Here is a 25598-nt window from a genome sequence, read left to right on the forward strand (position 1 = left end):
TTATATATGATTTAATAGCTTATTTTGATAAATATTTTTAAACAAATCTAAAAGGTGTGCATCATACCTGACACCTAGATGAACACTTTACAGATGGTTGTGTACATCATTCCCTTCAAATGCTACTGAAGTTAGAAACGTGTAAAAAAAAAAAAAGTGTCGTGTGTAACTTTAGAGACGGTCCCTTAATTTCTGCATTTCTGAGAATATCGAACGTCCAACGTCAAACCAACTTTATTCCAGTGTCAAACCGGTGCAGGATTACTCTGATAGTTTCCCCTGTAGGCTGTTCACTCCTGCATGTGCTTTAATGGCACTGTTTACAGACCTGCTGTTTCGTCTGCTTACTTAGTTAACTTTTGCTTTTTCAGTCGTTTGCTTTCTAACTCGAGTCTAATCGGCACTATTCGGTTTCACATCGGGTGATTAATCAGCACAGATCTTTCTGTAGAGACGCTTATTGAGAAGCAGTGGTGGAGCTCCGGATCTCTCCTGATGGATTTACACGCTGTGTGCTGCTCTCTGCTTCTGCTGTCATGTACAGGTGAACACTATATTCTTCGTATATCTGTGAAGATGAATACAGTGAGTAACTGCAGCGTGGCTTCCTGCAGCATAATAGAAGAAATAAACATTACAGCGCAGTGCAGTTTACACAGTTTCCCTTCCTATAGCCACAAAGGGACTTGGTCTGAAACGTCCTGTATCTCTGGAAACTTTGCGTTTTTTATGCTCTCTCTCTCTCTCTCTCTCTCTCTCTCTCTCTCTCTCTCTCTCTCATGTATATTACATGCTTTCTTACTTATTATTATTATTACTATTATTATTATTATTATTATTATTATTATTATTGAAGAGTGTTTTTATTACAGAGTGTTTTGTTTTATTTTGTTTTTGTGTTTGTCTTATTTATTTATTCACACAGGAGTATGTTTTGGCCAAGAGCTGTTATTACCTGAGAGAATAAATAAAGCAGTTGGGGAGAATGTGGTGATTACTCCAATCCATATTCCTGATCCCCCACATGCCTTCATCATATGGAGGTGTAATGAGACTTTCATTGTTATTGGATCTGCAGTTGGAATTATAATACAGCCACCGTACACTCACAGAGTCATTCTGGACCCCACCACTTTAGCTCTGGAGCTCAGGAGCCTGACTGAGAGTGATACTGGACGATATTCTCTGATTGTAGCCACTCTTACAACTCCATTCAAAGGTGAAACCTCACTGCAGGTGTTTGGTGAGTAAACAAAACTTTTCTTTTTAACACAACTACAGGGAGATTTTTCTTCTTTAATCTAGTGCAGTCCTCATTTTGTAAATGCAAGGAAGAGTCTTTAATGCATATACGTAACTATAATCAGTTTTTATACAGGTGTGTAAGGATTAAAAGTACACAGATTTTTACTGCATTACATCTTCACAGCTGAATTGGAATACACACCTTTCAAATTGTCGAACATTTTCTTTATCAGATTATTCTTGCGTTAGATGACTATGAACATGCATCGGATGTTATTGCTGAAGTAAGACTAACACAAAAAAAGTTCAGTTGTTTCAGTTAATAGAACGTGTATTTGAATTAGAGTAAAATATCCTCTTTTGAAAACTCCGTAACTGGTGACTGAAGATCGGTGACTGGTGCTCACATAAAAAAATCTGTAGTTGTTTAATAGCAGTTTTATTAGACTAAAACTAAGTTGGCAAGGAGTACTTTACTCATTTTTACTCATAGATAATTTTTACTCTGCATTTTGTTATGTTGGTCAGTATGGCTAAAACAGTGAAACAATGATTACTATGTAAGATCATGAGAGCTAATAGTGTTGGTACAGTGATTATGCTTATGATTTGATGATAAATGAAATTTCAAATCTTCTGTATACTCGTGTCCACCTGAGCCCTGTGTTACCTTTTAAACCCCCAGGGCCACCCTCCAATGTTATCGTAGTACCAAGTAAAACAGAGCTGGTTGAATTCAGAAGCACTGTGAGTCTCGTCTGCTCTGCATCTGGCTCCTCTCTTTCATTTATTTGGCTGAATGGCAGCTCTGAGGTAAGAGCAGGGGAGCGAGTTCAGCTAACAGACAACAATAGCAGTCTGACCATTACTAGTGTGATCAGATATGACACAGGCCCATACCAATGTGAAGCATCCAACATCATCAGCAAAGCAATGAGTCCTCCATTGAAGCTCACCATTTACTGTGAGTTATTTCATATTATGCAACTTGTTGACAATCATGAGATTTATCCAACAAACATGCATGATATACCTGGTCTACACAAGACCATGATGGTTGTAAAGCTGACTAAATATGGACTGTTACATTGCAGATGTTCCAGAAAATGTTGCTGTTGAAGCAGATCCAGTGAGACCCTTCTACAGCTCTGGGTCTAACCTCACACTGACCTGCTCAGCTGAGTCCAACCCTGCTGCTGAGTTTCAGTGGGCTGTGAATGGAACAGAGCTTGGTGAAATGGGTCAAGAGCTCAGACTGAGCAACATTCAGAGCAGTCAGAGTGGCAATTACACCTGCATGGCCCATAACAATCAGAGCCTGAACTACTCCAAGTCTGAACCCATCAGCGTCACTGTACTAGGTGAGTTCTAGTTTAGTTATTGAATTCATGTGCAACAACAACAAAGAAAAAATAGCAAGCCACTAAATTAAGCCAAAGCAGCTCTCTCAGAAATGTACAGATTTTTCACGGTGTGATTTTTTGCCTTTCGCAAACCTTTGCCAACTGCAAAAGAGTGCACAATGGCATACTGAGACATTTTAATTTAACACTGTAAAACATGATAACCCCATTAAGCTATGTGAACTTATTTCTTCTCTTTAACTCCAATTGTCATAACAAGTTTTGGATATTGAATTCAAGCTTATAATTAAAAAAAAAACAAAAAAACTTGCAAAACTTTTGAGTTGAAATAAAGTTTATCTTCAAGCTGAGTTTACTCACATTTTTAACCGCCTGAGATATCTTACAATGAAGTAAAATTATATAACTCACTGATAAATTGAGGAAATCATTTGTTGGTGTTTAAAAGTATGCTACATTTTGGACTCATAAAATAGCAGAACTGCTGTATTTAACTAGCAGTTGTATAATTTGTGTACATACTGTGTATGGAAAACAACACAAATAAAACAGGACATGCTGTTATAGGGAAATAGTCAATTATGTACTCCAGCTTGAAGCAGAGTGTCCTGTGGCGATTGCTACACAAAGCACTAACACCTGAGAATCCTTTCATCAATGTTAAGTAAATGTCACATTTCAGAAGTTTTCACAGATTTCAAGACATTTTTCATCAAATATCATCTTTTGTTTATTATTAGGCTTAGATTATGTTGAGTGTCCACCATACACGTCCCTGTGAATGAGATGTTACTATAGAAACGCTATCATTTTAGAACGAGAGTATTGATGTAAACCTGTTATTTGATTTGTATTCGGCACCACTGTCAGAGCTGTTGTTATAAAAAATTAATCAACACCTAATGACAAATCAGATTTCAGAATTCAACAGTGCTGTGGTATAAATATAATTTATCGACAAGAGGTCTGAAAATAGGTAATTGGTTATTAAATCAAGCTATATCTAGGAAATTCAAAACCGAAAAGGTTCTTGGGATTTCTAAAACAGTAAGTGAAATGTGTAAAGTGCTGTTATAGCCCAAAAGCTAAAAGTCACGGATAGACAGAATCAAAATGCTATTTGGTTCGATTAAAAGTTAATTTGGTATGTGACAAATTGGAAGTAAGTTCTTAAATGATTTATTTGCCAAATATGATACAACAAGCATATTGTGGTTAATGTTGTTATAACTTTAACAGAATTATAATTAATTCAAATTCCATCTCAAACCACATTGTTATATGAATGTTTTTGACTGTTTATTTGTTTCCTCTGTGGATTTCACAGAAATAATATCTGGAGCAGTACTTACTGGACCGACAGTTGATCTAATAGAAGATGTTTCCTCTGCTACATTAAACTGTAATGTGAGTGGAACCATATACAGTGCTGAATGGAGGAAAGATAATCAGAAACTGTCAGCTAGAGGCAACATCATATTCTCGAATGATAACAGATCAGTGATGATCAGTCCGGTGAGGAGAAGAGACAGTGGTGAATATAAGTGTACATTCAGCAACCCCATCAGCTCTGACACTGCAACATACAGAATGACTGTTAATTGTAAGTACAAATGTATTCCTGGTGCTGATTTGTTTTAAACTGAAGAAACATCTAAGTTTAATTTGACAGGCAATGACTCTGTGCTGTGTGTTACAGTTGGACCAGATAATGTGAAAATTGATGGACCATTTGCAGTGGAGGAAGGAAATAAATTGACACTGTCTTGCCGTACTGAATCTACACCAAATGCCTCGTACAAATGGATGTTTAATGGGACTGTACCTGAAGTGAATACAGCTGTATTTACTGTGGAGCAGGTCACATTTATGCACACTGGAAATTACACCTGCATGGCCTCCAATCCTGTAACCGGACGTAATGCCTCTGCATCCCATGTTTTGGAAGTAAAAGGTGAGATTTTACACTGTATACAATAAATAAAATAGGCTTTTCTTCTGTTTGAAATAAATCAGACATAAAATATAAGATGTTTTGAAGTAACATGCAAATAGACCTAGAAAATAATTATATCTTAATAATTCCTACATCACTCTAATTTACACAAAAATATAATTATACAAAATATTTCTTCAGCTGGAAGATTGTCACACTAAAGATCTATTGAGGATTTTAATATGTTGAGTCACAAAGATGTTATCTGTACAAAATCATGCTGGCTCGTAACCTGTATTAATCACATGATTTTTACAGTATGGATGTTTAATGTAAAGTACAAAGTAAAATAGAAGTTGTGTAATGAGAAATTGCTATTTCATATGATATTTATATTTACATTTATTCATTTGGCAGACACTTTTATCCAAAGTGACTTACAATTGAGGAAATACAAGCAAAGCGAGCAGAGAAGTAGTGCTACCAGGGGTGTTAGCTGGACTGTTAATCACCTGAGGCTGAGCCCAATTCTTCTCCATGCATTTTTTTCAGCTCAGCTAGTAGCCTAAGTTTTGTATTATGGAAGCAAAGGTAACCTAGCTGTCAATGACGTGATCAGAAAAATGTTTCTGACATGAACAGAACAAGTTGGATTTATCATAAAACTTGCCTCAGGTGTTGTCACTGTTTGTAGGACTACCAGGCCAATAAAATAATTTTTATTCATCTAAGCTAGTTTGGTGTCACTAGTCAAAGGGAAGCACAACTAATCTATGGATTTAGCTGCTACAGGGCCATGCAAAGTACATTATCTTTCCTTCTGCTCTGCTTATATCATGTTCACCTAAACTGGAACTCATATAGACATTAACACACCTTGTTTTCCTGCTCAGCATCAGAGGATGTTCCTGTTTCAGTTTCAACCCCTTTACTAGTTTAAAAAAAAATAAACAGCATATACCCACATTCCCTCACACTGACTGTGAGCTAGCATTTGGCAGAAATTGAGAGACTGTCAGCCAAAAAGACATGAGTGTGTCCATGTATTTTCCTGTAAACCCTGTCTGATTGGTCTTGCCTCCGTTCACTGAAGATATAAAATTACAACACCACCACTTTTACTGATGTTCAGTTACGTAGTGACAAACCACTCCAAGTGGATAATTATTTGAGGCTAAAGAAAAAATCTTTGGGGATGCAGCCCTCAGTGCTCAGGCCAGGTTACGCCCCTGAATGATACCAAACAGAATTTTTAACTGAGTTGAGAAGCAAAGTGCGTGTGTAAATGCAAAAGTTTTTTTTATTTCAATTTTTTATGTAGGGGACTGGGGGGTTAACTGATCGCAGGAGAGTGTTGAGGTAGCATCAAGGCCTTGAATTTGAGGCAGGCAGCTACAGGAAGCCAGTGGAGGGAGATGAAGAGGGATGTGACATGGGTTCTTTTGGGCTGGTTGAAAACAAGGTGTGCTGTTGCATTCTGAATATTTATTTACAGCATTTTAGATTATTCATATTTATCTTGATATTTATCTTCTTTTCATCTTTACATCTTCAATCACCAACTCATCTAACAAAAACAAAAACATACAAACAAAACAAAAAAAAAACACAGCAATGATGTCTCCTTTTCTATTCACTTCATATATTCCCTGCATATAAATATTTATTTCTACCTTTTTTCTGACAGTGGTGGGTTAGAAAAAAAACTTAGGAATCGTGTGTACTTACGAATCCAGTCATGGCATTTTCTTTACTTAAAATACATAAGTGAAGTCAAGTCAAGTGGTTTTATTGTCATTTCAACCATATACAGCAGGTAGAGTACATAGTGAAACGGAACAATGTTCCTCCAGGATCATGGTGTTACATAAAACAACACACTAACCACATGAGACGACACAGAACTAAATAAGACCTACACATTTCGACACAAAGTACACATACAAAGAGTAAAAAACATAAGACAATACAGTAACCAGTGAACTTTGTACATGTAATGTTAAGGGAAATGGATGTAAGATTATGGCAGAATCTGAGTGATGTTTAAAAGTGACAGTCACCAAGTGACATCAAACTTTTTTTGTACTTCCAGACCAATCAGGTCTCAGGTTGGGGGCAAGCAAGAAAAACAAAAATGGAAGTGAAAAGTCATGATAATCTAAGATAAAACTAAGGAGATTTACAACGTTCACTGTCTATTTGAATGCTGCAGGATAACTAAAAAATAACATTGTGTCTATTTTGGGATACGAGAATTGTGACTGCATAAAGTCTACTCACACAAAAAGCTCCTCTTCTCTTGATTTTCTGCCTCCAAAGCCTCAGTGAAGACAAACAACCAGTCAATAAACAATCTTTATTTTAAAATATTGAATATACAGTGAGGGAAAAAAGTATTTGATCCCCTGCTGATTTTGTACGTTTGCCCACTGACAAAGAAATGATCAGTCTATAATTTTAATGGTAGATTTATTTGAACAGTGAGAGACAGAATAACAACAAGAAAATCCAGAAAAACGCATGTCAAAGATTTTATAAATAAATTTGCATTTTAATGAGGGAAATAAGTATTTGACCCCTCTGCAAAACATGACTTAGTACTTGGTTTAAAAACCCCTGTTGGCAATCACAGAGGTCAGACGTTTCTTGTAGTTGGCCACCAGGTTTGCACACATCTCAGGAGCGATTTTGTCCCACTCCTCTCTGCAGATCTTCTCCAAATCATTAAGGTTTCGAGGCTGACGTTTGGCAACTCAAACCTTCAGTTCTCTCCACAGATTTTCTATGGGATTAAGGTCTGGAGACTGCCTAGGTCACTCCAGGACCTTAATGTGCTTCTTCTTGAGCCACTCCTTTGTTGCCTTGGCCGAGTGTTTTGGGTCAGTGTCATGCTGGAATACCCATCCACGAGCCATTTTCAATGCCCTGGCTGAGGGAAGGAGGTTTTCACCCAAGATTTGACGGTACATGGCCCCGTCCATCGTCACTTTGATGCGGTGAAGTTGTCCTGCCCCCTTAGCAGAAAAACACCCCCAAAGCATAATGTTTCCACCTCCATGTTTGACGGTGAGGATGGTGTTCTTGGGGTCATAGGCAGCATTCCTCCTCCTCCAAACACGGCGAGTTGAGTTGATGCCAAAGAGCTCCATTTTGGTCTCATCTGACCTCAACACTTTCACCCAGTTGACCTCTGAATCATTCAGATGTTCATTGGCAAACTTCAGATGGGCATGTCTATGTGATTTCTTGAGCAGCGGACCTTGCGCGCGCTGCAGAATTTCAGTCCTTCACGGCGTAGTGTGTTACCAATTGTTTTCTTGGTGACTATGGTCCCAGCTGCCTTGAGATCATTGACAAGATCCTCCCGTGTAGTTCTGGGCTGATTCCTCACTGTTCTCATGATCTCTGCAACTCCACGAGGTGAGATCTTGCATGGAGCCCCAGGCCGAGGGAGATCGACAGTTCTTTTGTGCTTCTTCCATTTGCGAATAATCGCACCAACTGTTGTCAGCTTCTCACCAAGCTGCTTGGCAATGGTCTTGTAGCCCATTCCAGACTTGTGTAGGTCTACAATCTTGTCCCTGACATCCTTGGAGAGCTCTTTGGTCTTGGCCATGGTGGAGAGTTTGGAATCTGATTGATTGATTGCTTCTGTGGACAGGTGTCTTTTATACAGGTAACAAGCTGATATTAGGAGCACTCCCTTTAAGAGTGTGCTTCTAATCTCAGCTCGTTACCTGTATAAAAGACACCTGGGAGCCAGAAATCTTTCTGATTGAGAGGGGGTCAAATACTTTTTTCCCTCATTAAAATGCAAATTTATTTATAAAATTTTTGACATGCGTTTTTCTGGATTTTTTTGTTGTTATTCTGTCTCTCACTGTTCAAATACAACTACCATTAAAATTATAGACTGATCATTTCTTTGTCAGTGGGCAAACGTACAAAATTAGCAGGGGATCAAATACTTTTTTCCCTCACTGTATATATATGTATATACACACACACACACACACACACACACACACACACACACACACACACACACACACACACGCAGTCAAACCTTGGATTGCAAGTAACGTGGTTTGCGAGTGTTTTGCAAGACGAGCAAAAATTTTTAATAAATTTTAACTTGATATACGAGCGAAGTCTTGCAGTACGAGTACCTGTAATACGTATACGCTGCTTTGTCTGCCGAGCGTCACGTGACCACTACTGAGCCGATGGTTCTTCTCTCACATGCTCGGTCTCAGTCAGCGTGCCTCACTTGTAGAGTCAACATCCGTGTGAGCGTATACTGTTTACTATAGTATTGTAACTGTTGTGACTGTGTAGTAACTGTACTGCGACAATGGCCCCCATAAAGAAAAAAATTGAAAAGGAAGGCGATAAGAAAAAGGAGATGATTACGGTGGAAGTTAAGAAGGAAATCATCGAGAAGCACAAATGAGGTATGCGAGTAGCTGAGTTGCGAGTAGTCAGTTGTCGATGAAATTGTGTCCTTGGGGAAGACCATGGGACTGGAGGTGAATGAAGACGACATTCAAGAGCTGGTGGAGGAACATGGCCAGGAGCTGATCACCGACGAACTGATGGATCTGCATCACGAGCAACAGCAAGAGGTTATGGAGGAGGTCTCTCGTCTGAGGAGGAGGAGGAGGAGGAGAAATAGACGGAGATATCCCTCACTTCAAATGAGATTAAGGAGGTGTGTAAAATGGGGGAAACAGTGCAAAATTTTGTAGAAAAGCACCACCCGAGTAAGACGTAGCAGTGCGAGCGATGAATCTGTTTAACAACAATGCAATGTCACATTTCCACAAAATCCTTAAAAGGAGGCAAAAGCAAGTGTCACTGGATAGGTTCCTTGTTAACGTCGTACAAAAAGAAAAAGATTCCGGCGAGCCAACAGATAGCAGTGATTCCATTAGTGAAAGTCATCCTACACAATAATTAATAAATTCGATTAGTTTATATTAAATGTAAATAATAAAAATATAAAATGGTATTTTGTGTTAATCATTATTATGTATATTATTATTTTTGAGTTTTGGAACGAATCATCTGAGTTTTCATTATTTCTTATGGGGAGATTCGCTTTGATATACGAGTGCTTTGGATTACGAGCACGTTTCCGGAACGAATTATGCTCGCAATCCAAGGTTTGACTGTATATATACACAGTATCTCGCAAAAGTGAGTATATCCCTCATATTTTTGTAAATATTTGATTATATCTTTTTATGTGACAACACTGAAGAAATGACACTTTGCTACAATGTAATGTAGTGAGTGTACAGCTTGTGAAACAGTGTGAATTTGCTGTCCCCTCAAAATAACTCAACACACAGCCATTAATGTCTAAACCGCTGGCAACAAAAGTGAGTACACCCCTAAGTGAAAATGTCCAAATTTGGCCCAAAGTGTCAAGATTTTGTGTGGCCACCATTATTTTCCAGCACTGCCTTAACCCTCTTGAGCATGGAGTTCACCAGAGCTTCACAGGTTGCCACTGGAGTCCTCTTCAACTCCTCCATGACGACATCACGGAGCTGGTGGATGTTAGAGACCTTGTGCTCCTCCACCTTCCATTTGAGGATGGAAACATGCTTGGCCAGTCCAACACCTTCACCCTTAGCTTCTTTAGCAAGGCAGTGGTCGTTATCATGCTGGAAATCTGCACTGCAGCCCAGTCTCCGAAGGGAGGGGATCATGCTATGCTTCAGTATGTCACAGTACATGTTGGCATTCATGGTGCCCTCAATGAACTGTAGCTCCCCAGTGCCGGCAGCACTCATGCAGCCCCAGACCATGACACTCCCACCACCATGCTTGACTGTAGGCAAGACACTCTTGTCTTTGTACTCATCACCTGATTACCACCATACACACTTGACACCATCTGTTACGTTATTCAATATATTTCTGTTTGCTCTATGTGCCATTTGTGTGTCTGTCGGTGGTGGGCTGGGTTATCTTTTGTCTCCTCCCCCTTCTCTAGACCCCACCTACTGCATGCGTCACGTTCCGGCTTGCTACTGGACGATCACGTCTTGTTCCCGCCTGCTCCAGCCTTGTGTGATAGGATTGGTTGCCTGCACGCTTCCGGAAGTGTACTTAAGCCTCGTCAATCTCCATCCCAGGGCAGATCAGTGCCATTGCGTTGTGTATAGAGACAAGTGTATGACTTAATGCCTGATTTGACTGTTTATGCTCTGCCCCGTTATGATTCATGTGATACCCTTGCGTATATATGTACATCTTACTTTTGTTAATTAACACACTAATAGTCACCTTTGTAAATAGTCACAGTTAAGAGTGGTTAGTAGGAAGTCGGCGCCATTTGTGTTGATTCATCTTTTCTCCTGGTTTTGGCTAGCTAGGGAGTGAGGGAAGATGGTGTATTTTTGTTTTCTTTTCTTGTAGTGTAGTTAGTTTTCTTTGGTAAGTTAGAGGGTATTTTTGTTTATTATTTTGGCCTGGCCAGCTTCTGAAGTTTAAGACAACTGTATATAAAAGGTGCTCCGAGAATAAAAACAAAACAAACGCAATCTTGGTCTCGCCAACCCTTTTCTTTTTTTTCTTTTTGTATGTTGCGGCCCGACCTAGACCGGTTCGTAACACCATCTGAACCAAATAAGTTTATCTTGGTCTCATCAGGCCACAGGACATGGTTCCAGTAATTGATGTCCTTAGTCTGCTTGTCTTCAGCAAACTGTTTGCGGGCTTTCTTGCACGTCATCTTTAGAAGAGGCTTCCTTCTGGGACAACAGCCATGCAGACCAATTTGATGCAGTGTGCCGCGTATGGTATGAGCACTGACAGGCTGACCCCCACCCCTTCAACCTCTACAGCAATGCTGGCAGCACTCATACGTCTATTTCCCAAAGACAACCTCTGGATATGATGCTGAGCATGTGCACTCAACTTCTTTGGTCGACCATGGAAAGGCCTTTCCTGAGTGGAACCTGTCCTCTTAAACCACTCTATGGTCTTGGCCACCGTGCTGCAGCTCAGTGTCAGGGTCTTGGCAATTTTCTTATAGCCTAGGCCATCTTTATGTAGAGCAACAATTCTTTTTTTCAGATCCTCAGAGTTTTCTTTGCCATGAGGTGCCATGTTGAACTTCCAGTTACCAGTATGAGGGAGTGTGAGAGCGATGACACCAAATTTAACACACCCGCTCCCCATTCACACCTGAGACCTTGTAACACTAACAAGTCACATGACACCGGGGAGGGAAAATTGGGCCAAATTTGGACATTTTCACTTAGGGGTGTAAGTGGCTGTGGGTTGAGTTATTTTGAGGGAACAGTAAATTTACACTGTTACACAAGCTGTACACTCACGACTTTACATTGTAGCAAAGTATCACTTCTTCAGTGATATTACATTAAAAGATATAATCAAATATTTACAAAAATGTGAGGGGTGTACTCACTTTTGTGAGATACTATATATATATATACATAATATTTTAATATTTATTAATAATTACACATCTCTGTTATATAACGATGGGCAGTTAGATGATTCTAGTTAGGACTGTTAAGTGCATTGTTATAGTTATATTGTACATGTTGCACTCAGGTCAGCACTGTTTCTGTGGAAAAACTGCCAATTGTGAAAGCACCCTTAGGTATGATTTGATTTGTTTCCCACAAACCCAATATCAGTCATTTCTTACTGAAAATAATCGAGGAGTCCCTCTGCCATTTAGTGATAGTTGTGGTGTTGTGATTTGAGGTGCAGAATACACTCTAAAAAACACTGGGTTAAAAACAACCCAAATTTTGTTATTTTTAACCGAACGGCTGGGTAAATATAGGACAGAACACATTTTGGGCTAAACTAATCCATCAAGTTGGGTTGTTAATTTTAACCCAGTAAATGGGTTGTTTTTCCAACCCAAAGGATGGTTTCATGTTTACAAAAATGCTGGGTTAATTTTATTTCATAAATGGGTTGATATTTTCAGGTTTATTTTTCCCTATGAAAATGTAAAATACACCACATTATAAACAAATATGTCAACATGGTATCTCCTTTATTCATACACAAGAAGCTCTTTAGAAGTGTATTGCTAGAGCTGCTAAAACGGAGTTTATATATGTAGACTTTGAAGAAGAAAGAGTCAGATTTTGATAAAAGGAGAAATTTAAAAGAGCCAAAAAACCAACTGATGAACCAGTGTGCATTAAAAACAAGTGAGCCAAAGCTAAGGAAGATAGCGGTGCATTTAATTTAATGTAAACTGGACTGTTATCGCACATTTTTGCTTTTTCTAGTGTATAGTAATGGTTTTATGGAGAAATATATTGATAAAATCCTTCACTCAATCATTTGTCAATTTTAACACACCTGTATGTCTAGTTAAGGACAACACATTTTGTGATGCTTTCAACACAATCAGTGTGTTAGTACATTTAACACATGCGGTATGTTAAACATTTCCACAAAAATATGGGTTAAATATAACACTAATAACACAGAGATTTGTTATTTATACTTTTTTCAACCCTACAATTATCCTGAAATGCTATTTGTTTGTATGCTAAAATTCTACTAAAAAGCTCTGAAAATACACAAACGATTCCATGAAATTCAAGTGACTTTATTAAAATCATTAAAACATTTCACAGATGTAAGATTGAGTTGATACATCTTCTCGCTGCCATCTAGGAAGACAAGTCCCACTCTATATATAAGACAAGTAAATGATATTCACTTTTGAAGCCGTCCCGATATGTAAAGTTAATTATCACTCGCTGAGTTACTGTTTTCCAATGAATACGTTTTCGAGATCTCCCTCCATAAATATCACAAACTTGGCCAGGCATTTTCAGCAGCTTTAACACTAAATAGTGATGAACGCTAACTTACCTGTGTTCATTTAGTTTCCTTGCCTCAAAACCCGCTAGCTCCACCTGAGGCGAATTCAAACAGTCCGCTTTGAGTTGATTCAACTGTCAGTGAAAATGACCCAGCCACTAACCCAGCTGTTGGGTTGCACAAAACTACCCCAAAACTACCCACGATTGAGAAAATACCCCGATTAAATGACCCAAAAGGCTCAACCCAGCATTTGGGTAGAAAAGATAACCCAACAGTTTTTTGAGTGTAGAGGTGTTTAAAATCAAATATAGTGTGCTGAGATTGTTTTAATTTTCAGTCTGTGGTTAAGGCGTTGGCCTACTGAATGTGGTTGTGCATTCAAATCCTAGTCCTGCCAAGGCCTTTAACTCATAGCTGCTCAGTTGTATAAATGTAGAAAAAATTCATGTCCTTTCACTCTGTAAGTCGCTCTGGATAAGGGGATCTGCCAAATGCTGTATAATGTAATTATAAAAAGTAATTTATTGATTATCAAGGGGAAATTGATTGATTTAACTTAACTTTATGGTCCACCAATGTGGAAATGTTCTTTGGCTTCTCAAACACAACCAACCCCCCCCCCCCCCCCCCCCCCACACACACACACACACAGTTATACACATACACAATACATCAATATAAAAATTATTTATACACATTTCAAAGATATTTTGGGACCTTATACCTCCTTGCAGATGGAAGCATAAAAAATTCTGAGTTAAGTGGGTGTGTAGAGTCAAATACATCCCTTGTTGATCTTCAGGTGCATTGCCAGCAAATACAGTTTATCAAGCTGTTTTTGCTGGTGTCCTATTATTTTTCCTGCAGTTCTCAGAATCCTCTGCATCTTATTTTTATTCCTCACTCCTAAGTCACCATACCAGGCTATAATATTAAACATTAAAATACTCTCAACACGACTTTTGTATATCATTTCCAAAACGGATTGACTAACATCAAAACTCAAGTTTTTGCATAAAAAATAACCTTTGATTTGATTTCCTTAAAATATTGTCTACATTCTCATAAAAACAAAAACTTGTATCCAAATATGGTCCCAAATATTTAAAACTTTCCACAGTCTCAACAACCTGCTCATTTAACTTTAGTTTCCCTAACACATATTGTTCACCAGATTTAACAATGAAAATCATCTCTTTTGTTTTCCTTACATTTGTATGCAAGGCACTCAGTTTACACCAGTCTTCAAGAGCAACCACATTTTTAAGATAAGTTTGCTCGCTCATTACTTGATTTTTAGAACAAAGTTGCACCAGAACCATATCATCGGCATACGTAAACAGACCAGCTGCATTACTCTTACTCTTAATTTGGTGTCACATCAGCCACAACACAAAAGAAACAGGGAGGACTGAGACAACAGTTCACAATATTTAAGAGTGCACGATAAACTCACAATATACAACAAATAAGAAGGAATAAAAATATGCAGAAATAGCTCTCCAAGATATTTGCAGTCTATTCCTGTACAGACTACTTGTATGAAATATATTACAGAGTGGCAATCTTAAAACTGCACATTAGACATGTGTTATGCGCAGATGTGTTAGTGTGTGTAGAAAAATGTACAGTAGTCATAAGTAAATGGCAATGCATGTGTAAGAATGTACAGTGACCCTATGTAAAATATATATATGACTATATCAAGATATTCTTTTAATCTAGACGTTCTCAAAATTTTTCTCTAAATTATTTCTTTGTGTTCTCATAGAAAAAGGCTCTATGGGTGGAGGTAGAGATTCACTGTCTGCACAAGCTATAACTGGGATTGGTTCTGGAGTTTTATTGGGTGTTGCTGGAATTGCTGGTTTGATTTTCTACTTTATTAAATGCATAGAAAGGTAAGTACACTAGATCATAACTTTGTATTATTCCTTGTAATTAACATTTTCATCACTTCTGAAAAGAATCTGGTTCACATTTGGGCCCGAAATAACTTAAATTTAGGGCCAGATGTAACAAAATTCTTTGTTAACCTGAGCTATCTAACCTGACCTGAGCTGTTTTGGTGCTGTTACGTCAGGAGACGTATTGTGTGTGTGTGTGCTCACTCTCTCACTCTCTCTCTCTCCCTCCCCCTGTTTCCCTCTCACAGGTCACTCCGCCCCATTTCAACGTGCTGACGTGCTGCACCAGGATTGGAGAGGAGAAGATTGGGCATCGTTTAAAAAGGCGGAAGAACGATATGTTGAAAGGAGTTCGGATTAGTGGTTTATCTGTGATTGTGGGCATGCTATTGAGTAGCGAATATTTTCCGGTGTTTGAGTGAAATCACTTGCTTGTTGTATCGTGTGTGAGTGAAAGAAGTGAGTGGTAGAATTGTGTTCTCCCATTCCCCAGTTTTGTTTTGTGTGTGGCTCTATTGTAAATATCTTCCATTGTAAATATTTATTTTCTAATAATCATGAAAGTGGTAGGGACTGGGTGCCATTTATTTTTGGGTGTATCTTATGTTTGCTGTTTTTGCTTCTGTTAGGGAGTCAGGTTAGACTGTGTATTTTCTTTTGAACTACCTTTTTTTTGTTAGGTAATTTAAATTGATACGGGACAAGGTAGTGACTGTTCTGTTTATTATTTTGGCCTTGCCCAGCCCTGAAGACATTTGCTTTCTTTGTGATTGTTTGTTTTGGATTGTTTCTTTCTTCTTCCTTGTAATCATTAAAGTTGTAAGATTTCAAAGATTTTGAAAGACGTGTGTTACCTCATTTTTATTTTTGTTTATACTTCCTTTTATGTTACACCTTGACCCTAGACCGGTGTCGTAACAGTGCAGAACTGTAAATGGATCAGTACTTGGGCCTTGCAAAAAGTATGTAAATCTACTAGGTAAATCTGGGGCAGATGCAGGTTGCATTTGTTGTCTGGATATTTTAATCATCCAGCATTTACTGGTTTGATTTACATCTTAATAAAGCAGTGCACAGAGTTATTTTCTTAACAAAATGTTAGACTTTTGTTAAAAAAATGTTTTACTTTGCTTTCATAAGTTGTAATACATGCTTCTGAAAGTGTGACCAGAAATTGTAAGGATGCCAACACATTTTAACATAACTTTTTTGATTTTATTGTTTATTTTATTCTATAAAATATTACCAGCAGCCCTGTTAATTGGGAAATCATCATATAATAATTCTCAAAAATGTCACAAATATTCTACCAGCGGTTTTACACAGACAAGTTTTAGTATCAATAGTATCTATAACCAAATTTCATGGCAGGATTGGAGTTCTTCTTCTTCTTCTTCTTCTTCTTCTTCTTCTTCTTCTTCTTCTTCTTCTTCACACTTGTCTCATGTGACTGCTAACTACATTGTAAACAATTACACTTAAATTTGATTTATTATAATACATTTTCTGTGCAGGATAGAAAGAACCTCCAGAGGAAATCAGCAAAATCGAGGTATGTGTAAAACACTTCAGTCATTTATAAATATGTTTTGGGTTAACTGACTTATATATGATCGCAAATTAAAGTAATATCAGATCTATATATGGCACATAACATTAAAACCAGTGACAGGTGACATGAATAACATTGATTATTGTTACAGTGTCAATGTTATGTCATGTTGGAAGTTGATGTGTTGGAAGCAGGAAAAATGTGCAAGCGTAAGGATCTCAATGTCTTTGACAAGGGTCAAATTGTGAGGTCTAGACGTCTGGGTCAGAGCACCTCCAAAACAACAAGTCTTGTGGGGTGTTCCTGGTATTCAGTGGTTAGTACCTACCAAAAGTGGTCCAAGGAAGGACAACTGGTGAACTGGCGACAGGGCTATGGAAGCCCAAGGCTCCCAGATGCATGTTGGGAGTGAAAGCTAGCCCGTCTGCTCTGATCCCTCAGAAAAGCTACTGTAGCACAAATTGCTGAAAAAGTTAATGCTGGCTTTGATAGAAAGGTGTCACAACACACAGTGCATCACAGATTGCCGCTTATGGGACTGTGTAGCTGCAGACCGGTCAGAGTGCCCTTGCTCACCCCTGTCCAACACTGAAAAAGCCTACAGTGGGAATGTGAGCATCAGAATTGGACCATGGAGTAATGGAAGGTGGCCTGGACTGATGAATCACATTTGCTTTTACATCATGCGGAAGGCCGATTGCGTCGCTCACCTGAGAAGTGATGGCACCAGGATGTACTATGGGAAGAAGGCAAGCAGGTTGAGGCAGTGCGGGCACTGTTCTGCTGGGAAACTTTGGGTCCTGGCTTTCATGTGGAAGTTAATTTGACATGTACCACCTACCTAAACACAGTTGCAGACAAAGTACACCCTGTCATGGCAAAAGTATTCCCTAATGGTAGTGGCCTCTTTCATTTTCAGTCTTTTGGTTTAACATCTCATCCAAAAGACAGTGCAGTTTTTACAGTATAGTGTCCCTGTCACTATATTGGGGCATCAGGCCACACACAGACCACAGTGCTAGCACCCCCTGATGGCCTCTCTAGTACCACTTCCAGCAGCAACCTTAGTTTTCCCCAGGAGATCTCCCACTCAGGTACTGGCCAGGCTCCACCCTGCTTAGCTTCAGTGGGATACCAGGTGAGAATGGCAGGGAGATATGGCTTTGGTTAATTGATTAAAGTACACCTTAAAATCAGGTTCTTCATTCCTACTGACCACCGGAGGCAGTATTGGATTATCACAGTGCCAGCCAGATAGGTTGAGCAAATATACCAACAAAGTCACGTAGTGACATATGCTGAGCCCTGGGGGTTATAAGCCACAGTAGCCCAACACTCAGCCTCTTTCACTTTATCGCCTGGTTGGCAGCAAAATATCGTCCTCACAAGCAGTCTTAGTGTGCATCTACGCTACTTCAACAGATTTGGAGTACTTTATCTATTGGTCCATCTGAGGGAGTCGTATTATTTTTTATTGTTTTTCCCACTAAACTTTAAACCTTACGGTACTATCCGAGGGTGTTATTAGTGAAATGTGCTTTCTACGAGTGCTTCAGATTTATTTTTTTCACGATCATGGGAATGCGGTGGATGTTGCTACACAACTATCACCTCAGAATGTTTTCACTGGTTATCCAGCAGCGGAGGGGTCTAGTAGGGGATCAGTACAGTTGTCTGGTCAGGCCCAGGCCACTCCTGCTGATACTTTGGCTGTGATTTGAATGGTTATTGCTCATCTAGGACTTGACGAGTCACTTGTCCAATCTGCCTAAACAAATGTTTTTTTTTCAGACAGGAACAGCTGAGACTTCTTTTGCCATACCACCATGTAAAGATTTTGTGGCTAAATATTCAAATGCCCTCACTGGTTCTGGTCCTGCTAGCCGCTCCAGGCTCGGACATAAGCATCTATGGCTGAAGCAGATTCCATTGGGGTTACTGATGCTCCAGAAATAGAGCAGCCTTGGTGGTGTCTCCTGACGAGGCTCTATGAGGGAATGTGCGATGTCCCAGTGAGTAGTGTGGTCGTACAGACTCCTTGCTAAAAAACGGCATATGAGTCTGCTGCCTGCATTACTCGTACAGAAAACACAATCTATCAGTTACTTCTTGCTGCCACCAGTATGCTGGAACCAGTGAATATTGATCCTTCTGTTTCACAGTTTCTAAAAACTGCCCTGTTGACAATGGGCTATGTGACCTGCAAGCTGGGTAGTCATATAGTCATGCTTCTGGCAGCTTGCCACTAAATGTGGCTTGCCCAAGACTGGCTATATGAGGACTGTAAGAAAACCTTCAGAGATGTTCCATTTGTTCCTGGGCATCTTTTTGGTCCTAATGTTCCGGAACTGTTGGAAAAGAGGGTAAAGCTGTCTGAGGCCACTTGTGAACTGACGCAGATGCAGCGCAACCCTACCTCTAGGATGCCAGCAGTTCAGACCCGACATCACTATGTCGCATTGGAGCAATGTTTCCGCCGGCACGCTATGCCTCAGTTACAGCCCCCTCAAAGACCTTGTGTTACTGAAGATGTTAGAGCCTTTCAGCTGCCTCATCGACCACTGTCTTTTGTTTTTCCTTTGCTCCTTGTGTCTTCACAAGGTGTGTGAGTGCAGCTATATCTCCTCTTTGGATGAGAGGTATGTGTATTCTGCCTTATTTGGATGACTGGCTTCTTTGTGCCCCAACAAAATGGCAGGTTGTGCAAGACTCCAGACTGTTTCTGAGGCATGTGCAGAAGTTGGGTTTTTCTGTGAACAGGAAAAAGAGCTGTCTGATTCCAACACAGACCACCACATTCATAGAAATGACCCTGAATTCCTGCCTAATATCTGCCACTCTGTCTCAGGAACGTGTGACAAAAATTCTGCAATTTTTGGCTCGCTTTCACCCGGGTGTGTCTTTGCAGTACGAGGTGGTCCTATGACTAATAGGGTTGTTAATGGCAGCTGCAATGGTGATTCCCCGTGAGTTTACTCCACCTCAGACCACTCCAGTTATGGAACAACAGTTTGCGGCTAGATCCCACCAGACATCATCTGATTGTATTTTCTCACAGTTGCATATGTGCGTTGACGCGGTTGAGACAGATAGAGTTTCTGAGGTCAAGATTGCCCCTGGGTGTTGTTCCCTCTCGTCAGGAGTTGGTCATGACAGACGCTTCCCTCACAGGGTGGGGGGCAACATGGAATCAGAGGGGTATTTGCGGGCACTGGACTCCAACCCAGGCCACAGAGCACTTCAATCTGCTGGAACTACATGCAGTGTTCTAAAGTTTTTCCTGCCAGTGCTGACAGGCTACCATGTTCTCTTTCGGTCTGGCAATACCTCAACAGTGTTCCATCTGAACTACCAGCGTGGCACAAAGTCCCACAGGTCTCTACAGCTTACTCACAACTTCCTGACATGGTGTCTGCCACGACTCGCTTCACTGAGGTAACTCATATTCCAGGAGTGTGCAACCAGACTGCGGATGCTCTTTACAGGGATCAAGTACATCCAGGAGAATGGAGACTTCATCCAGATGTAGTGCAGGAGATCTGGCTATGATTTGGTAGAGTGGTGGTGGATCTGTTTGCTTCAGAGATGACCACTCACTGTCACTTATGGTTCACAAGGACAGAAGTGTTCAGTCCCTTGGGCCAGGATGCGTTGTCTCAAGAATGGCTGAACTGCCTACTATATACTGATCCCTCTGTTATAAAAGACGTTACACTGGATCTCCCTGTGGAAGCACGGTGTGCTACTCATGGCACGACGATGGCCAGCCAGACCATGGTTTCCTTTGTTGCTGAGACTTCTGATAGGCAATCCATGGGAGCTTCCCCCAGTGTCTGACACCTGGATCCAGCTTGTCTACAGCTTTGGGTCTGGCCATTGGGTTAAATCCTTCTCTGGACCATTGTGACCCTGCAGTTATTCACACCATCTCCAATGCTAGGGCTTCTTCCACATGACAGATTTATGCTTCCCATTGGAAGCATTTTTATGCATGCTGTGAGGAGCAAGGGCTTAATCCTGCATCTTGTGACATTCCAAGCATTTTAAGCTTTCTTCATCATTAACTGGAGGAGGGCAAGTCGGCTTCCACGTCACTGCAATTTCTGCATATCATGTTCCAGGTGGTGGATCTTCTCTGGGATCTCAGTCTTGTCTGCAGTTTTCTGAAGGGTGCACACTGTCTGAACCCTGCTCAGGATCCTCACTTTCCTGGGTGGGATTTACCACTCGTACTTGCATTCCTTTGCTCATACCAGTTTGAGCTTGCAAAACATTGACATTAAATGGATGTCCTTGAAGATTTTTTTGTTGGTTATTGCTTCTGCAAAATGAGTCAGTTAGTTGCACGTGCTGTCTTGCTTGGTTACTGGATGACTCTGGGGTGGTCCTACGGCCCAAACCTTCTTTTCTTCCGAAATTCCTTCTTCCTCAGTTTATAAACCAGCACATTGAACTTGCCTCTACATACTTCTTCAGGGCCTGACCCAAGTGCCCAAATTTTGTGTCCTGTTTGTGTCTTGAAGTGCTATGTGAACTCTATTGCTCAATTTAGACAGTCACACCAGTTATATTTCTCCTATGGTGGTGTGAAGAAAGGTACTCCAGTCTCAAAGCAGAGGTTGTCCTACTGGATAATGGAGACCTTGTAAGCCATTGTGCTAGCTTACAAGGCGGCAGGGAGACCATTGCCCTGGAGACTAACTTGCCATTCCACTAGGGCCATCTCATCTTCATGGGCTGTTTTTAGAGGCGTTTCCTTGGCGGATAGCTCTACTGCAGCAACCTGGGCTTCTCCATTAACATTTGCTCGGTTTTATAAGGTCAACGTTGCTGCTCATCATGCTGTTTGTTCTGCGGTTCTTCAGGAGCGGCCTTAATTTTCATCGGGTGGGTGGCATTCCTCATGACTATGTCGGTATATGTCATCCAGTAGTGTTACACTGCCGCTGGCAGTCAGTAGGAGTGAAACAGAATGCTAGTTATGCATGTAACTCTGGTTCTATGAGTTCCGGATGACCGCCAGAGTTCTTAGTCACTCAGAATGCACGAGAAAGGCATACTGAGGCAGATTGCTGAGCTGCTGTGGCTTATAACCCCCAGGATTCAGCATAAATAAATATGTGACTTTGTTGGTATGTTCTCTCAACCTATCTGGCTGGCCCTGTGATAATCCAGTAGTGCTACACTGCCTCTGGCAGTCATCCGGAATTCACAGAACTACAAATACATGCGTAACTAGCAGTTTAAATTATGTCCTTGGTCATGCAATAGCAGTATGGTTCAGCTCATATAATAATATATCGATAAATTAACAGATATAACTCATAGCAAATCTCAGACTTTCAGCACCAGCTTCGGGAAAATTCTGAATTCCTCCCAAAGCTTGCAAATTAGGGATGTAACCAAATAGAAATACATTATTTGGCTTGAACAGATAAAGCATCCTAAACAAATACATATATGAACAATAGTTGGAGTATTCTTTTTTTTTTATAAGCTTTACAAATTTATTGCAAGAGAATGCAAAGATTAGTGCTTAATTACACAAAAGTAAATAAATACATTTAAAAAAAGAATTTTCGTTGTGACCCTTTAGGGGCTTAGTAACCTGGAATCCAAGACAATACAAAATGAACAAATTCAAAAGCTCAAGGTTTTTACTTTATTGTGGGATTTTAAAATATAGCTTGGCCTAGCTCATGGGGAGGGTTTCCAGGTTTCAGGAAAATTTCCAGCCTAACTACAAGTCAAAAACGGCACAAAAAGACTTGATACAGGCACAAAAAGACTTGATACAAGCCCAAAATGTTCAGGCATAGGACAATATTTTTTTTCTACTTTTTCTCTCTGTTTTCGGGGGGATTTTCCTGGGTTTCCTGCCAACATCACTTATGGAACTTAACAAAAAAATTCATCAACATGATATTAATAGGAGATGCACTATTTGGTTTTAGCCCAAGCAAGACAATGCCTTACTGAGCTTTTTACTATATCACTGTACAAACATTATAAATGTGCTTTTTGAACAGCTGCTCCACTTATCTCACACAGACAACACACAGTGGACAGGGCAGCATATCTCTGCAGGGCTCTGCTAAGAAAATATTAGCTGAATTAATTTAAAATATATATAAATTGTAAAACTCATTCATTCATTGTACATGTTCTAAAATGTTTGTTCTCCATTGTTGTTAAAAGAAAATGCTCTCAGGAATTCATACCATTTTGACTTGCAGAGTGCATCTCAGGTTTAAAGTAGATTCTGGTGCAGCAAACTTTTCTGGTCTTTCTGGAATGTAACAAACACAAAATTTTGTAATATTATTATGTAAATTAAAATGTAAATTAAATATTATTAGATGGTTATTCTCAAATGTAGCCTAAACATCAGGACAGCTGTGAAACACATTTAGCTTGCTTAATCTTTCACATTAGATAAAAGAATGAAAGCATTTGGAAGTTATTGAAGAATTGAACTTACAGTATGTTCTTCGCATATTGCGATTTGTGTAATTGGCAGCTGCCATTGCTGCTAAATCCAGTCATATTAATACATGCCTAAAACAAGAGTCCATGCACTTTTCACTTTTAATTCAATTCAATTCAATTTTATTTGTATAGCGCTTTTTACAATAGACATTGTCTCAAAGCAGCTTTACAGAAATATCAAGACGGTATACAGATATTAAAGGTGTGAATTTATCCCAACTGAGCAAGCCACTGAGTGGCGACAGTGGCAAGGAAAAACTCCCTAAGATGTTTTAAGAGGAAGAAACCTTGAGAGGAACCCGACTCAGAAGGGAACCTCATCTGGGTAACAACAGATATTTTGAAAAAGTTCATTATTGATTTATATGAAGTCTGTATGGCGTTAGGAGCAGCCGTAGTCCCAGCAGTCTGGAATTAAAGAAGATTTGAGCTCCATCCAGAGGCAGAAAGGATCTGGATCTCTAGTATCTCCATAAATTCGTGTGGGGCTCGGCGAAAGGAGAGAGGGAGAAAGTAGAACAGAATCTAGTCAGGGTAGGCTTGAGTAAACAAATACGTTTTAAGCTTAGACTTAAACATTGAGAATGCTTTTAGCATTGGGAATACCGAATAGCAGTTTGTCTTCAGCTAGATCACTAACATATTAGGAATGACCTTTAAAGGAACATAATGACGAAAGTAAGGATGGTATATACTGGAAAAAATATCTTTTGGAAACCATATTAAGGGACAAACAAATGATTTGTATGAAGATTATCCCTGCAGCATAACTGTCCCTTCATCTTTTCCAGACAGCAACATCTAATCCTGTCACACAAATCATTTATTCTGATGTGAGTGAAGCAACAGCATTAGATATGGACCACACGGATCAAGCCTGCCGGTCGACTGCTAAAAAGTAAGCACACAATTCAGCAATTCTGCAAGAGACATTTGTGGATTTGATCGACCTGCCATTGACTACGTTTACATGGACAGCAGTAATCTAATTATTGACCTTACTCTGAGAAAGATAATAATATAATTAAGGTGTTTACATGAGTCGCTTTTAGAATACTCCTTTCACATACCCATTTTACACGTTATAGAACATAATTTGATTAACGGCACACGTCATTACGTCACCGCGCCACATCGTCCAATGTCCTTCCAGAATTTCACGTATCAACATACAGTTCGTCTTCGTTATGGTACCGTATACAGTATTGTGTCTTTATTTAATTTTTTTACGAACGCTTTAAGTGCAGTTAATTATTTGTCATGCTGTACATGCAAATAGACAACTATTTGGGACGCAGGGGCTGCGTCCCAAACCGCGTACTTACTGTCTATATAGTAGCCGAGATACATGTATTTTCCCCCACTTCAGGCCTATAGTAGGTAAGTGCGCAGTTTGGGATGCAGCCATACTCTCTTGTTCACCGTAAAATGTTGAGCACTGCCATGTGTCATCGTGTCCTGTCGCAAAATGCGGTGAAAACTCTCACATGACATTAATAATGTGATTAAGGTGTTTACATGTCTGTAATACACGTCGATAACATGACTAAAACAGGAATACTCCACGTCTTAATTTCATTAGTGTTTACTTCGTGTATGACCTTAATCAGATTAAGGTCATTAAAAATTGCTGTTTACATGGTAGATTCTTAATCACAGTATTGTCTTAATCGTGTTAATAGTGGATTATTGTTGTCCATGTAAACGCACTGACTGTTGTGGATGGAAAAACCATGAGTCCAAGCTCTTGAAGTAACTGAATGGTTTCTCTGCAAATTCTGCTTGAATAGAAGTGGGTATTGTTGGCTATTTCAGTGGAACCCTCAGTGTTGAGTCTGAATTTAGTCCTTAGATTTTCTTGCTTTTAATATTAGATACAAATGTATTAAAATGTACAATATTACTTACGAGTACAAATTACAGCAAATTACAATGAGATTCAGCATGCAATTCCCCATCAAGCAACAAGGTATAAAGAAAATTGTATAAATATATACAATTATAGTACAAATGTAATAGTAGTAGTGCAAATATATTAGATGCAATAATATACATTCTGTTCACATTTTGTTGAGAAATCAAATTCTCCAGGCTGTAATAAATTAAATGTAATACATGAATCGAAATGGCATGTGTGGCCTCCAGACAACTTTTGATTAGAAATATATCTGTTAAATATAACAAAGGGCATGTTTTAAAAGTGCCATAAAAATGCTTTCTGTTTAGCTATCTTATAATCTAATAGATATAGACCCTGACAGTTTTTC

The 25598-nt window shown here is 39.5% G+C and overlaps 1 protein-coding gene across 4 annotated transcripts; it reads left to right on the top strand.

Moving 5' to 3' along the window:
• Positions 1–235: 235 nt before the first annotated feature.
• On the top strand, positions 236–24211 carry LOC108266492 (carcinoembryonic antigen-related cell adhesion molecule 5-like). Of its 4 annotated transcripts, XR_001812899.3 has the most exons (10): positions 236–544; positions 926–1243; positions 1931–2209; positions 2340–2606; positions 3937–4212; positions 4309–4563; positions 15155–15284; positions 15539–15749; positions 16805–16842; positions 24123–24211. XR_001812899.3 is itself a non-coding variant. In XM_017469885.3 (8 exons), exons 1-8 carry the CDS (start codon positions 496–498, stop codon positions 15564–15566), a joined length of 1602 nt encoding a protein of 533 aa, XP_017325374.1. In that variant the 5' UTR covers positions 236–495; the 3' UTR covers positions 15567–16079. The 4 variants fall into 4 exon arrangements, 3 of the variants coding, with proteins under 3 accessions (XP_017325374.1, XP_017325388.1, XP_053536664.1); XM_017469885.3 differs by lacking the exons at positions 16805–16842; positions 24123–24211 and having other exon boundaries at positions 15539–16079; XM_017469899.3 differs by lacking the exons at positions 15155–15284; positions 15539–15749; positions 16805–16842; positions 24123–24211 and adding an exon at positions 4963–5276.
• The last annotated feature ends 1387 nt before the right edge of the window (positions 24212–25598 follow it).

Source organism: Ictalurus punctatus, chromosome 1 (genome assembly GCF_001660625.3).
Source record: "Ictalurus punctatus breed USDA103 chromosome 1, Coco_2.0, whole genome shotgun sequence".
Lineage (NCBI taxonomy): Eukaryota > Metazoa > Chordata > Actinopteri > Siluriformes > Ictaluridae > Ictalurus > Ictalurus punctatus.